Genomic DNA, 12,568 nt, shown 5'->3' on the forward strand with positions numbered 1-12,568 from the left:
TCACCGGCGTATTCACCTAAGAATACAGCAACGCGTCACCGGCGTATTCACCTAAGAATACAGCAACGCGTCACCGGCGTATTCACCTAAGAATACAGCAACGTGTCACCGGCGTATTCATCTAAGAATACAGCAACGTGTCACCGGCGTATTCACCTGAGAATACAGCAGATGTCACTGATGTATTCACCTAAGAATACAGCAACGCGTCACCAGCGTATTCACCTAAGAATACAGCAAATGTCACCGGCGTATTCACCTAAGAATACAGCAAATGTCACCGGCGTATTCACCTAAGAATACAGCAAATGTCACCGGCGTATTCACCTAAGAATACAGCAACGCGTCACCGGCGCATTCACCTCAGAATACAGCAACGCGTCACCGGCGTATTCACCTCAGAATACAGCAACGCGTCACCGGCGTATTCACCTCAGAATACAGCAAATGTCACCGGCGCATTCACCTCAGAATACAGCAACGCGTCACCGGCGCATTCACCTCAGAATACAGCAAATGTCACCGGCGCATTCACCTAAGAATACAGCAAATGTCACCGGCGTATTCACCTAAGAATACAGCAACGCGTCACCGGCGCATTCACCTAAGGATACAGCAACGCGTCACCGGCGCATTCACCTAAGGATACAGCAACGCGTCACCGGCGCATTCACCTAAGGATACAGCAAATGTCACCGGCGCATTCACCTCAGAATACAGCAACGCGTCACCGGCGCATTCACCTCAGAATACAGCAAATGTCACCGGCGCATTCACCTAAGGATACAGCAACGCGTCACCGGCGCATTCACCTAAGGATACAGCAACGCGTCACCGGCGCATTCACCTAAGGATACAGCAACGCGTCACCGGCGCATTCACCTAAGGATACAGCAACGCGTCACCGGCGCATTCACCTAAGGATACAGCAACGCGTCACCGGCGCATTCACCTAAGGATACAGCAACGCGTCACCGGCGCATTCACCTAAGGATACAGCAACGTGTCACCAGTGTAATTGCTGAAAAATATAGCAATAAATCACCAATGTGCTTGCCCAAGAATAAATCAACATGTCACCAATGCACTCGCCTAAGAATACAGCAACATGTCAACATGCGCTTGCCCAGGAACACAGCAATATGTCACCGATGTGCTCACCTGCAGAGCTCCTTGAGGAGATGTTCTAATGAGAAAACAGAATCGGGAGTCCTCAAGAGGACACTGAATTCTGGTAAAGACAGAGGCTGTGGAATGCAACACTCTGGCATGTGTTTTCCAAGAAATTCACCTAAAACAAAGTGACAGAGACATGTTGAACATAAAAAGGGAGGTGGGTAACAGCAAAAGGGAAAAAAAAGGATAGGAAAAGAAAATAACCCAGAGCAGCAAGGTGGCAGGTGGGACTGAGGGTCAAAGCACCAAACAGGCCGGGTGCAGTGGCTCATCCCTGTAATCTGGGGAAACTGAGGCAGGAGGCCCACTTGAGCCCAGGAGTTCAAGACCAGCTTTGGTAACATAGCAAGACCCCATCTCTATGAAAAAAATTAAAAACAAAATAGCTGGGCATGGTGGCACCCACCTGTAGTCCCAGCTACTCAGGAAGCTGAGGCAGGAGGATCACTTGAGAGCAGGAGTTTGAGGCTGCAGTGAGCCAGGATCACATTACTGCACTCCAGCCTGAGTGACAGGGTGAGACCCTGCTTCTAATAATGATAATGATAATGATAATGATAATGATAATGATAATGATAATGAGGGAGCTTTCAATATCTCACTTTCAGAATGGGGGACATCATCAGACAAAAGCAAGTGAGGACTTAGAGGAACTGAATAATCTGAGAAGCCCGACAATTTAGTTTGGGAAGTGGTCCCAGAGGATGGGTGATATCTTCCCCTCACCACCAGCCCACCCCGCTCCCTCTTCCAGAGCCTCCATCTCTGCTTTTGTTATGGCTGGCTGCTGTCCACATCACCCTCTCCTCAATTTCTTCATGATTTTAGCTTCTGGCCCATAACTACTTTCTCTGACTATAGATGATGTGTATGGTGGTCCATTTTCAAATTAGAATGCCTCATATAGGCATAGGTCCTCAGACTGCAAAATAACAGATACTCTAACGCCCTGCCTGAAGAGCCAGTGCCTGCTCATCGGGGTCCCTTAGTTACCCTCACCTGAACCAAAATGTTTGGTCTAAAATGAATACGTACTAGCCTGCAAAATAGCTTGCTTTATCTATTCTTATCAGCTTGTCTGACTACAAGTGTGAGAAACAAATTCACCCATCCAAACCCCAAGAATGGGCTCGGAGACGCAGAGAACAGTGGAAGCAAGACGTTTAGCGACGGTCCTGCAGGGTCGGGCGTCTGGTGGGCAGGCACACCCGGGGCAGTACAAGAAGCAGCTTGTCTCCTAGAGTGCAAGTCTGTTGGAAGTAAAAAGTTCCTTTTTAAACTTCCCTTTCTTGTTAAAAAATAGTGTGCTAATAACTTTGTTAAGTCCTATCTTATGTAGCTGTTAAACACGCCACGCTTACAGGTGTGTTGTACACTCTGTGTCCTTGTACTTTCACCAAGGTATCTGTGCTGGACGTGCTCACAGGCATGTCCCAGCTCTCCGTTGCTTTTACCTGTTTAGGAAACTTTTAAGCTGTTCGCCAATCAGGTTTTAGTTTAGATTGTGAGGTCTGACTTCAGCCAACGGAGATCAGACACTGCAGTAAGGACGACCCCACATGTGTAAGGAATAAACTTGTGTGTTTCCATTTGTTTGTTGTACTCTCACGGCATGATGGCTGGTGAGAGTAACCTTCCTGCAGTCCAGGAAGTAAAAACTGCATTGCTGAGAGATCCTTCATCTCAGTGCTGATTCTTCCTTGTGTCACCGAGCATCTATTTCCAACAAAGTCTATCCCACTGTTTCTTACAGACTGAGTACTGTGGGGTCACGGTCTTCACGGATGTTACCTGTCGGTTGTTGGGTTGGGGCTTTTAGGTGTTTTCTTTAGGTTCATCTCACTGCATTTTGCTGCAGCCCATAATGCATTGCAATGATAGTCAGCTCGGGGGCGTTTAAAGTATTTGACTTGTGACCCAGGTAGTCAGGCAAGGTGATGAGTAGACACAGCGAGCATTTTGCAGGCTAGTAAACTTTCATTCTAGACGAAACTCTGGTTCAGGAGAAGGCAACTAAAGGGGCCCCAACAACCGGCGCCGTCCGTTAAAGCAGGGGCCCGGTGGGTTCTCCTTCCTCGGTCGGCAGGCCCAAGCTGTCCTGGGCACCTTGTCTCGGAAATGGACCACCCTATGCGTTATTTCCTACAACTCCCTTCTCTTTTCTTTATTTCCCTGTTTGGTCCCATTTCCTTATTTATTTTGTGTTCTTTGCTTCTTAAATTGTTTTAAGAGCTGTTGACTCTTCACTATTAGAGAGTAGATCTGATGTGGTTTCTAGTAACACTTGATATGTTATGGGCATTTGTTTGTTGATGGTCGTTTATTAATTTTGGGGTTAATCCTCTAACACAGGGGATAATGCAACACCCTACAGCTGTTAGGACTCCAGCCACTATTATAAGGGATGTTAGGGTAGAAACGATCATCCCTTTCCATTTTCCGAACCAACCATCTAGCCAGTTAGTAAATGGGTTATTCATTCTGGCATTTTCTGCCAATGTGTTGGCTAGAGTTGTTAGCCCTTGTAAGGCTTTTGTGATGCCCCCATCTGGGCAGTATTGTTGGGAATGAAAGAGCAACACTTTCCACCCAGCAGAACAGACACACCCCTTTTCCTGCTGGGATCACGTCTAGTGCAAGTCTGTTTGCCCAGATCATTCCGCTGGCAGCACCTGACTGGCCGGCTACCCCTCCGAAGCCGAGAGAAGAATAGTGGTTACCGGAGGCTGAGATTTGGGGTCTGGGGTAAGAGGCTGAGGAAATGTGGGTGAAAAGATACAAAATTTCAGCGGAACAGGAGAAATATATTCCACAGACTTGTCGTACAGCATGGTGACTAGTTAATAACTACATATTGTATCTTCAAAAAAGGAAAGAAAAAAGTGAAAGGGTGTATAATACAAAGATAGGAAGGACAGAAATCAAACAAACAAAAATAAATCCTGCTTGTGCTGTGTTCTAGGCTGTGCTATTCCAAGGACAGGGGAATGCCCAAAGAAACCCTGGCCTGCTTGAGACAATAAAGCCTGTGTCTGTGGAAGGGAAAAACAATCATGAGTTGAAATAATCAGAAAGACTCGGAGGGAAAGTGGAAGCTGAGTTGGGTGGTAAGGAATTGCGCAGAACCTGAGCAAGGTCAGTGACGGTCTTGGTGAAGCAAACAGGGTAAGAAAAAAGAGAATCGATGAGATGTGTTCAAACGCCAGAAAACAGATCACGGTGGTGGTGTAGTGGTTATCTCCTGCTGTGTAACAAGTCACTCTGAAGCTTGGCGGCTTAAAACAAGGCACATTTATTATCTCACAGTTTTTTGTGTGGGTGGATCTTTGTGTGGCTCAGCGGACACTCTAGTACAGGAGGGGGTTGAGGTTGTAGAGGACACTTGAGTGCAGCTTGTGGTTGAGATTCCAGGGGACATTCGAGTGGAGAAAGTTGCTGAGGTCCCTGTGGGCACTTGAGTAGAGGAGCTGTCTCAGGTCCCAGTAGATCTGCAGGTGGAGAAGGTAGTTGAGACCTCAGAGGACACTGTAGGGGAGGAAGTCATTGAGGTCCCAGAGTGCACTCGAGTGGAGAAGGTGGTGGACGTTCCAGAGAACACTCAAGTGCAGGAGCTGGCTGAGGTCCCAGGGGTACTCGGGTGCAGGAGCTGGCTGAGGTCCCAGGGGCACTCGGGTGCAGGAGGTGACTGAGGTCCCAGGGGCACTCGGGTGCAGGAGGTGGCTGAGGTCCCAGGGGCACTCGGGTGCAGGAGGTGGCTGAGGTCCCAGGGGCACTCGGGTGCAGGAGGTAGCTGAGGTCCCAGGGGCACTCGGGTGCAGGAGGTGGCTGAGGTCCCAGGGGCGCTTGGGTGCAGGAGGTGGCTGAGGTCCCAGTTGACATTCCACTACAGGAGGTCATTGAGGTTCTAGGGGACACTTGAGTACAGGAAGTGATTGAGGTTCCAAATAACCTTCTGCTGGAGAAAATGACTGAGGTCCCAGAGAAAACTTGAGTAGAGAAAGTGATTCAGGTTCCAGAAAATCTTCACCTGGAGGGGAAGGTAGAGGTTCTGGAGGATATGTGAGTAGATACGTCAGAATTCCGACCAAACAATCAGCTGGAGTTGTTGGTTGAGGTCCCAGAAAACACTCGATTAGAGAAGGTACCAGGGGTCCCAGCAAAGCTTCAGTTGGATGAGGGACTTGAGGTTCCAGAAGACACTCAGGTAAAGGTAGTGTCTGAGGTCCAGAGAATTCTGAGGTGGAGAAGGTTGTTGAGGTTCCAAAGGACACTCGAGTGCAGGAGGTGGCTGAGGGCCCAGGGGACACTCGGGTGCAGGAGGTGGCTGAGGGCCCAGGGGACACTCGGGTGCAGGAGGTGACTGAAGTTCCAGGGGACACTCCACTGGAGGACGTTGCTGAGGTCTCTTAGGAAACGCGCGTGGATGAGGTGTCTGAGGTCTCAGTAAACCTTCAGCTGGAGAAGGCATTTCAGGTTCCAGAGGATGTTCCAGTGGAGGAGCTATCAGAGGTTCCAGAAAACCTTCAGCTGCAGAGGGTGGTTGAGGTCCCAGAGGACAGGAAGTTGGAGGAGGTGGCCGGCAGCCCATCAATGGTCTGGAAGGGCAAGCCATGAGGTAGGGCAAGTAGGGCCATTCCGACAGAGGACGAGGCTCCTGTTCAGCCATGTTGACCTGTGAGGCAGAGGAGGAAATGTTTTACGATCTTTTAATACGAGAGAGAAAACACCAACACCCACACAGGCTGCACCCGATGCCGCAGGTGACGGTCCTTGCCCCTTGCCCCTTGCCCCTTGCCCCTTGCCCATCTTCAAGTGTCTAAATGGCGGCATCAGTGCCATAAAGCCTCCCTTCCACTGAGTCCTGCTGACAGCAGGGGAGTGAAGACAAGTCATGGGGACAAACTGTTGTCCCCACATGCCACTGTGTCTGTCTGCAAATGTAGGCAGGCTGGGGGCCTGTCCCCGGGAAGACAGAGGCACTACGCAGTAATAAAGGAGCATGTTTCTGACCCAGGGGTGTCTACGTTGATCCTCAGTCCTCCCTCACCACCATCACCAGAGCACGTTTCTTGCATCAGATCCACAGAGAGAAAGAGAGGAACGGAAAGCCTACTGCTCACACATGAGTCGCAGCTATTCTTTAGAGAATGTTCTCCAGGCTTTTCATGTTCTGTCTCTGAGTCTCAGAACTCTGCAAGGTCAGTGTGACCACCCTGCTCCAAATCTAAGAAAACGGAGGCTCCCAAAAGAAGGAGAACGTTCACCCAGGGTCACACAGCTTGCAGGAGGCAGAGTGGACGTCGGTTCCAGCTCTGCTGCAGGACCCTCTCAGCCCCGCTCTGCTTCCCTTCTTGACAAAGGGTCTTCTCCACTCTGGCGGTGCCACCTGTGGGTGCAGAGATCTCTGGGGAGATGTGGATTCCTGAAGATCTGCAGGGGAACTGGGAGAGGGTTTCTGACACAGCAATCCTATGTCCAGATGTTAGTTTACACAGCTATCATGCTTCTTTTAACTTCCAGGGAATACCAACTTTTAAGTGCACTATGACATAAAAAATAACATTTTCCATGAAAAATGAGGTGGGAATTCTAAACAACAGAAGTTTAAAAAATGTGTTTGATTGCAGGTGTACAAGTCCCATCATGTGTGATCAGAGGACTCAGCAGCTTTCAAAACCACAGAGGCCAACGGGAACCAGCTTCACTGAGCATCGCTGAAGGTCTTCATTGGGAACTGTCCTTGTAGGTAATGAGTGACGCTCACTCTTCACTACCTCACAGCCAGGGTACATTTTCTATTACAAATGTGGAAGCTCTTACACCTAGAATATTAGATCTAGGGCGCCACCGGGTGGGGGCGGGAGCGATTTTGCACAACACACTTACCGACAGATGGGACTCTGATGAGTTATGGAATCGACTCTGTTGAAGAGTATTCAAAATGACACACAGCACATACTCATGTTGGATGAATGAGTTTTGACTTTTTTTCACTTCTGGGATTACAGCAGATATTCTAAATGTTAATCACCTACCTTACAGGACAAGAGAAAAAATCACAGCACAAAACAAAACCCTACATGTTTTGGAAAGGGGACCCCACAATATTTGGAGTAAACTGGATCAGTCAGGGTTCCCTGGGCCATGAGCCCTCCAGCAGTGGAGCTCAGTGGCATCGCCTCGTGTTATTTCCACTAACAGAACACTGGAAGCCCTTCAGTCCTCGGCCCCTAAGCATGCACGGCTTCTGGCGGTGCCAGCAAAGATGACCAGCTGGGAATGGAGAAGCCTGAAGTTCTTGGGAAGACGTTGCTTTGAAAAGGGCCAGACAGAAAAGGCACCCAGAACCCGCAGGGCAGAGGCCAGGCCAGGAGAGGGCGCTGTGGGAAAAGATAGAAGTGTCCTGTGATAGGCAGAGTGAAAACGACTCCAGCGTTCACCTTTTCTTCATTTCTGATAAAACAGCACAAAGGTAAAAAACGCATTTTTCACCAAAAGCTCTGTTGACATCCTATTAAACAATCATCAGCCTACTTAATTTCCATGCTGTAGATGGTAGATAGTTTCATTATTCTTAGGGTAGTAAATCATTTCCCTGATTTTTAAATAAAACCCAATATTCACAGGAAAGTTGAGAACCGTGAATTGTTGTAAATACTTTCTTCTGACTTACGGTTCCAAGTGTACCTCCACAGGAAGTTAGTGTACTCGCACCGAGGCCAGTTATCCACAGCAAAGCGGCAACTGAAGAAATTCCCAGGGAAACGGCAGTTATAATAAGCATCCAGGGAATTTCAGAAAAGCCAGGCCCGGGGTGCAAACTTCCAGGCAGCACGTCGACGACCTGGAATAAAACAGCTGGAGTAACGGCAGGCTCAATGACATTTACCGTATTCCAGTCCCAAGGAATCATCCTTAGAAACCCTCAACCTCCTCCAAGAGGGAACCACAGCCCCCAGCTACCAGCAGGGAGCCCACTGCTTCAAGCAGGATTAGAAGTTAACAGTCTCGTGGTTCCTGCACGGCTGGCAGTGTTTTTAAGCATTGTGAATGTGGGGTGTCTTTTTTCTTGGTCTAACGCAGGGATGTCCAACTTTTGGCTTCTCTCTAGGCTGTATTAAAAGGAGAATTGTCTTGAGCCACACATAAAATACACTAACACTAAAAATAGCTGATGAGCTAAAAAAAATTGCTGCGAATGTCATAATGTTTTGAGAAAGTTTACAAATTTGTGTTGGGCCACATTCAAAGCTGTCCTGGGCTGCATGTGGCCTGTCACCTGTGGGTTGGACAAGCTGGTTATAAAGGAATTATCATTTTTTAAAGTTTCTTACTTACTTTTTAAACTGACTTATAACATTGGAAGTATTTATCATGTGTCATATGATAAAAGAATCCCTGTGAATCACACTTCTTAGATTACGTGAATCTCTGCCATTTAAAGATCAGCATAAGTTGCCAGGCGTGGTGGTTCACGCCTGTAATCCCAGCACTTTGGGAGACCAAGGCAGGCAAATCACAAGGTCAGGAGATCAAGACCATCCTGACCAACATGGTGAAACCCTGTCTCTACTAAAAACACACAAATTAGCTGGGTGTGGTGGTGCATACCTGTAGCCTCAGCTACTTAGGAGACTGAGGCAGGAGAATTGCTTGAACCAGGGAATCGGAGGTTGCAGTGAGCCGAGATCACACCACTGCACTCCAGTCTGGCAACACAGTAAGACTCTGTCTCAAAAATAAAAGATCGGCATAAGTCGAAAAACTACAATAAAGCGATGACTTCATTCAGAAATAACTATCAAATTTTAGTGCTTAAAAATACCAAAGTGGGGATCATGAAAATGGCATGAATATGATTCTTGATATTAATTCCATTAGACTCTCATGCGAATGAAGACAAAGGCTCCCCCCGAGTAAGTTGAGATGGCTTCTGAGAACATTGCTACATAGATTCCTCAGGATTGATCTGTATGTTCTTGAAAATACCTTAATTTTAAGTGTTTCTTTCAAGATGGTGAATTAAACAGAGACAGGTATTCAACAGGTTGGACTCAGCATATGCAGAGTCCGAAATGGAAAGGACTGAGTTAGAGATCCGCGCAACAATGGGAACGATTTCAGAAATGCCGTGTTGAGCAGAATCAGACAGACACAAAAGAGAACCTAGGGCATGGCATGCCTCTATAGACGTCATTTCCAAAGAAGCAAAATCAGCCTCTGATGAGAAAGAGATTGGCTGGGAAGAGGGGGCGTTCACTTTCTGGGGTGACATAACATTGTAGATCTTGAAAGGGGGTTGGGATATGCCGGTGTGTGTACTCCTCAGAGTAAGCAACGTTACACTTAAGATTTGTATAGTTCGTTCTATGTCATTCTTCTTGAGAAGAAATTTTTCTAAAGAAATATTGAATCCTAGTTAATGTTAGCTTTGCTAAACCATTCAGCAGGAAGTACACTTATGTTTCCAATTCAGTTGGAAATACATCTAAAATAAGATGAGCTGATGGATGGAGGGATGGAAAGATGGGTCCATATGTGCTGTCATGTTCATTAAAATGTTAACAAATCGATGCTGTATTTACAAACATTTTTACAATTAAATGTTGATGGTCATTGCCAAAATCACTTGTCATGTCAGTAATTTTCTCCCTTTAAACAAGAGTCCCAGAATAATTATTATTTATGTTCTATGTGTTTGAACAATTTCACATGCAACATCAGTTGGATGTTTTTTCTGTCAGTTGGTCTCAGTGTTGCAAAATGCAAGTACACACAGGGAAAGCTCGCAGAGGTGCTGCTTTCTGGGTTTTCATTCCCAGGACGAAGACCAAATGGGAAAAACAAGCCTTTTAGCTCTTTCCGAGGGAGAGGACAGACGCACTGCCATATATATGTCCATACAGAGGAATGTTACTCAGCAATAAAACAAAAATATTTAAAACAATACAAATCAATGTGAACATGATCCTGCTGACTTTACGGAATTCAGCACAGCAAGAACACCTCTCCTGTACGATTCCATGCCATGAAATGGCAGTGCAGGGGCAGGACAGTAGGATGGAGGGAGAAGGAGAGATGGATTCAAAAGCAGGAGGAAACTTTGAAGAGGGAGGAATGTGTTTACGATCTTGAATCTGGAATGTGGTGATGCTTTAACTGCTGTATCCATATGTAAAGGTCAGCAAATCATATTCTTTACAAAGAGGCTACTTAATACACAGGACTGTACATCACTTAAACAGTAGGAAGGAAATGAGACACAAACTATTAAAGTACCTGAAAAAACATTGCCAATATTTTAAAATAATTATAGAACTTTATCTAGAAATTATGATTCAATTTCAAATGCAGATAAGAAAATACAAACACTGCTCAAGAAGCCAAGGTCTTCTTTTTAATATTTAGAAATCTGTATTACACTCTTTGAAATATATCCAAAAATATGCCCACACTGTATGGAAAAATGAGAAAAATATAAGAAAAAAACCTCAAAGTTATAGATGAAAATATTACATAAAGATATGTTTGTCTACACACAAAGCTGAGCGTGGACAGCTGCTGTAATGAGAACGCCTAGGCTATATTCCAGCAGAAATAATCACAGATTGTTGTTTAGCCCAAGTTTCTAGAAACATTAACTTTTGAAAATCAATGTCAACTACTGCTGAAACGGAGCACTTCATGTCAGATTTTCAAAGTCCAGAAACATTTGCATAACATAGTCTTCCTGGAATTATGATTGAAACTGTGAGAATTTAGGTCAGTTAAAAACACAGCACCAAGTAATCGCTAGCAAGAGTTCACCTTCATATTTTAGAGCATTGCGCCTAAAGCACTCAGGAGCAATGCTGGGAATCCTCATGGAAAACAATACGAACTCTGGAATGTAGGCCACCACCACACAAGGCGCACATTATCTTACAAACACTGGACTTACACATACTGGGGGACAAAATAAATTCAAAGTGCCATTCAGACCGATCCACATACCAAGACTCAGTTTTGTGCAAATGAAACCTCTCTAGAAAGCAGCCTCTGAGCTCTGTGGCACCTTCGTCTTCAGCCTCACAGTGGAGGTGACCGCAGCCTGGCTTCTGGGAGGGATGTGCTGTCCCTGAGGAGCCTCCCTTGGGAAGGAAGCAGGAGCTCTGGGCACAATGGTGAAAGGTGTGGATCAAATGCACTAGAAGGACAAAGGCCATCTTGTCACTGACCAGGAAAACATCCCCCGTCCTGGGCACTCTTGTCACATCTGACAGTTATCTGGAGGCAGGTTATCAGCAGTGGGCTCCTACCCCGATTAGGTCCCATGGGGCCAGGAAAAGCTTAGGTTCTGACAGTTGATGGCCATGAGCAAGGGCAGAGGTGGAAAATGCAATGAGAAACCTTTATCCAAGACTTCAAAGGTGAGCGAGGGAAAGAGAGTTTAACTGATTTATGAAAATGCCGCCAGGTAAAGGGAAATAACTCCAACAAAGATTATCAAGACATTTCCTCCTTCATAGACTGAAAAGAATCAAGAGGCTCTCCTTTGATTGGAGGCATTCCTGTGGGCGATTCTGCCTCCATGCAGTGGTTGCTCCCCATCACTAGACTTTTCCAGACCCCTCTCTGAGAATCAGGTGCATGCCGCTCAGAACAAACACTCTCTTCTCTAGAAGGTGTCCTCTCCTGAGCAGAGTGGAGAGGTTTTAGAATGTGAGGGTGAAAGCTTTCAAAGCAGAAACCTACGATTTCTTTCTATTTGGATAATCATAAGGACATTAAGACCTGTTCTGCTTTGGGTAAATCAATGATCTGCAGGAGACACAGTTGACAGAACAAAGGGCAATGCAGTCCTCGTTCACACCCTGGTCATGTCACTCCTGGTGACTCCCCCATTGCAAACACCCCACAGGGTGCAGCCCTTTTCTCTCCCGTCTGATGGGCTTCTGGGGTTCCCATCACTCTGACTGGACACAGACTCCCTGGAGGCAGCTCCCAGGAGCCGAAGACACAATGACTCCGAAGTTCCTAGAAAGTCATCAAACCAGATGACACAGAACTCAAATGACATTTCACTTTGTTGTGCTTGAGTCAAGGTCTCCTCTGTCGCTGAGGCTGGAGTGCAGTGGGGCGATCTCAGCTCACTGCAACCTCCACCTCCTGGGCCCAAGCGATCCTCCCACCTCAGCTCTGATGCCCAGGCTGGTCTCGAATTTCTGGTCTCAAGCGATCTGCCCACCTCAGCCCCTCAAAGTGCTGGGATGACAGGCATGAGCTGTGTCATTTCACAATTAGGACACAGCCCCATGAAAAGGAAGGAATGCCGTGGGTCCATTGTCTACTCACGTGGGCGGACTGATGGCCGGGAAACCCCAACCTGAGGAGCCGAAAGAGCAGCCTCCAG

At 46.8% G+C, this 12,568-nt stretch overlaps 1 protein-coding gene across 1 annotated transcript in view; it reads left to right on the plus strand.

Moving 5' to 3' along the window:
- Positions 1 to 10,099, plus strand: part of LOC135272109 (pinin-like) — a 29,209-nt gene extending 19,110 nt beyond the window's left edge. Inside the window, 2 exon segments of the mRNA XM_064370258.1 lie at positions 6,804 to 6,922; positions 7,378 to 10,099. Of these exon segments, the coding sequence (XP_064226328.1) occupies positions 6,804 to 6,922 (119 nt within the window). The 3' untranslated portion in view covers positions 7,378 to 10,099.
- The last annotated feature ends 2,469 nt before the right edge of the window (positions 10,100 to 12,568 follow it).

Source organism: Aotus nancymaae, unplaced genomic scaffold, assembly GCF_030222135.1.
Source record: "Aotus nancymaae isolate 86718 unplaced genomic scaffold, 86718_ANA_hifiasm-v0.15.2.pri h1tg000106l, whole genome shotgun sequence".
NCBI classification, from domain to species: domain Eukaryota; kingdom Metazoa; phylum Chordata; class Mammalia; order Primates; family Aotidae; genus Aotus; species Aotus nancymaae.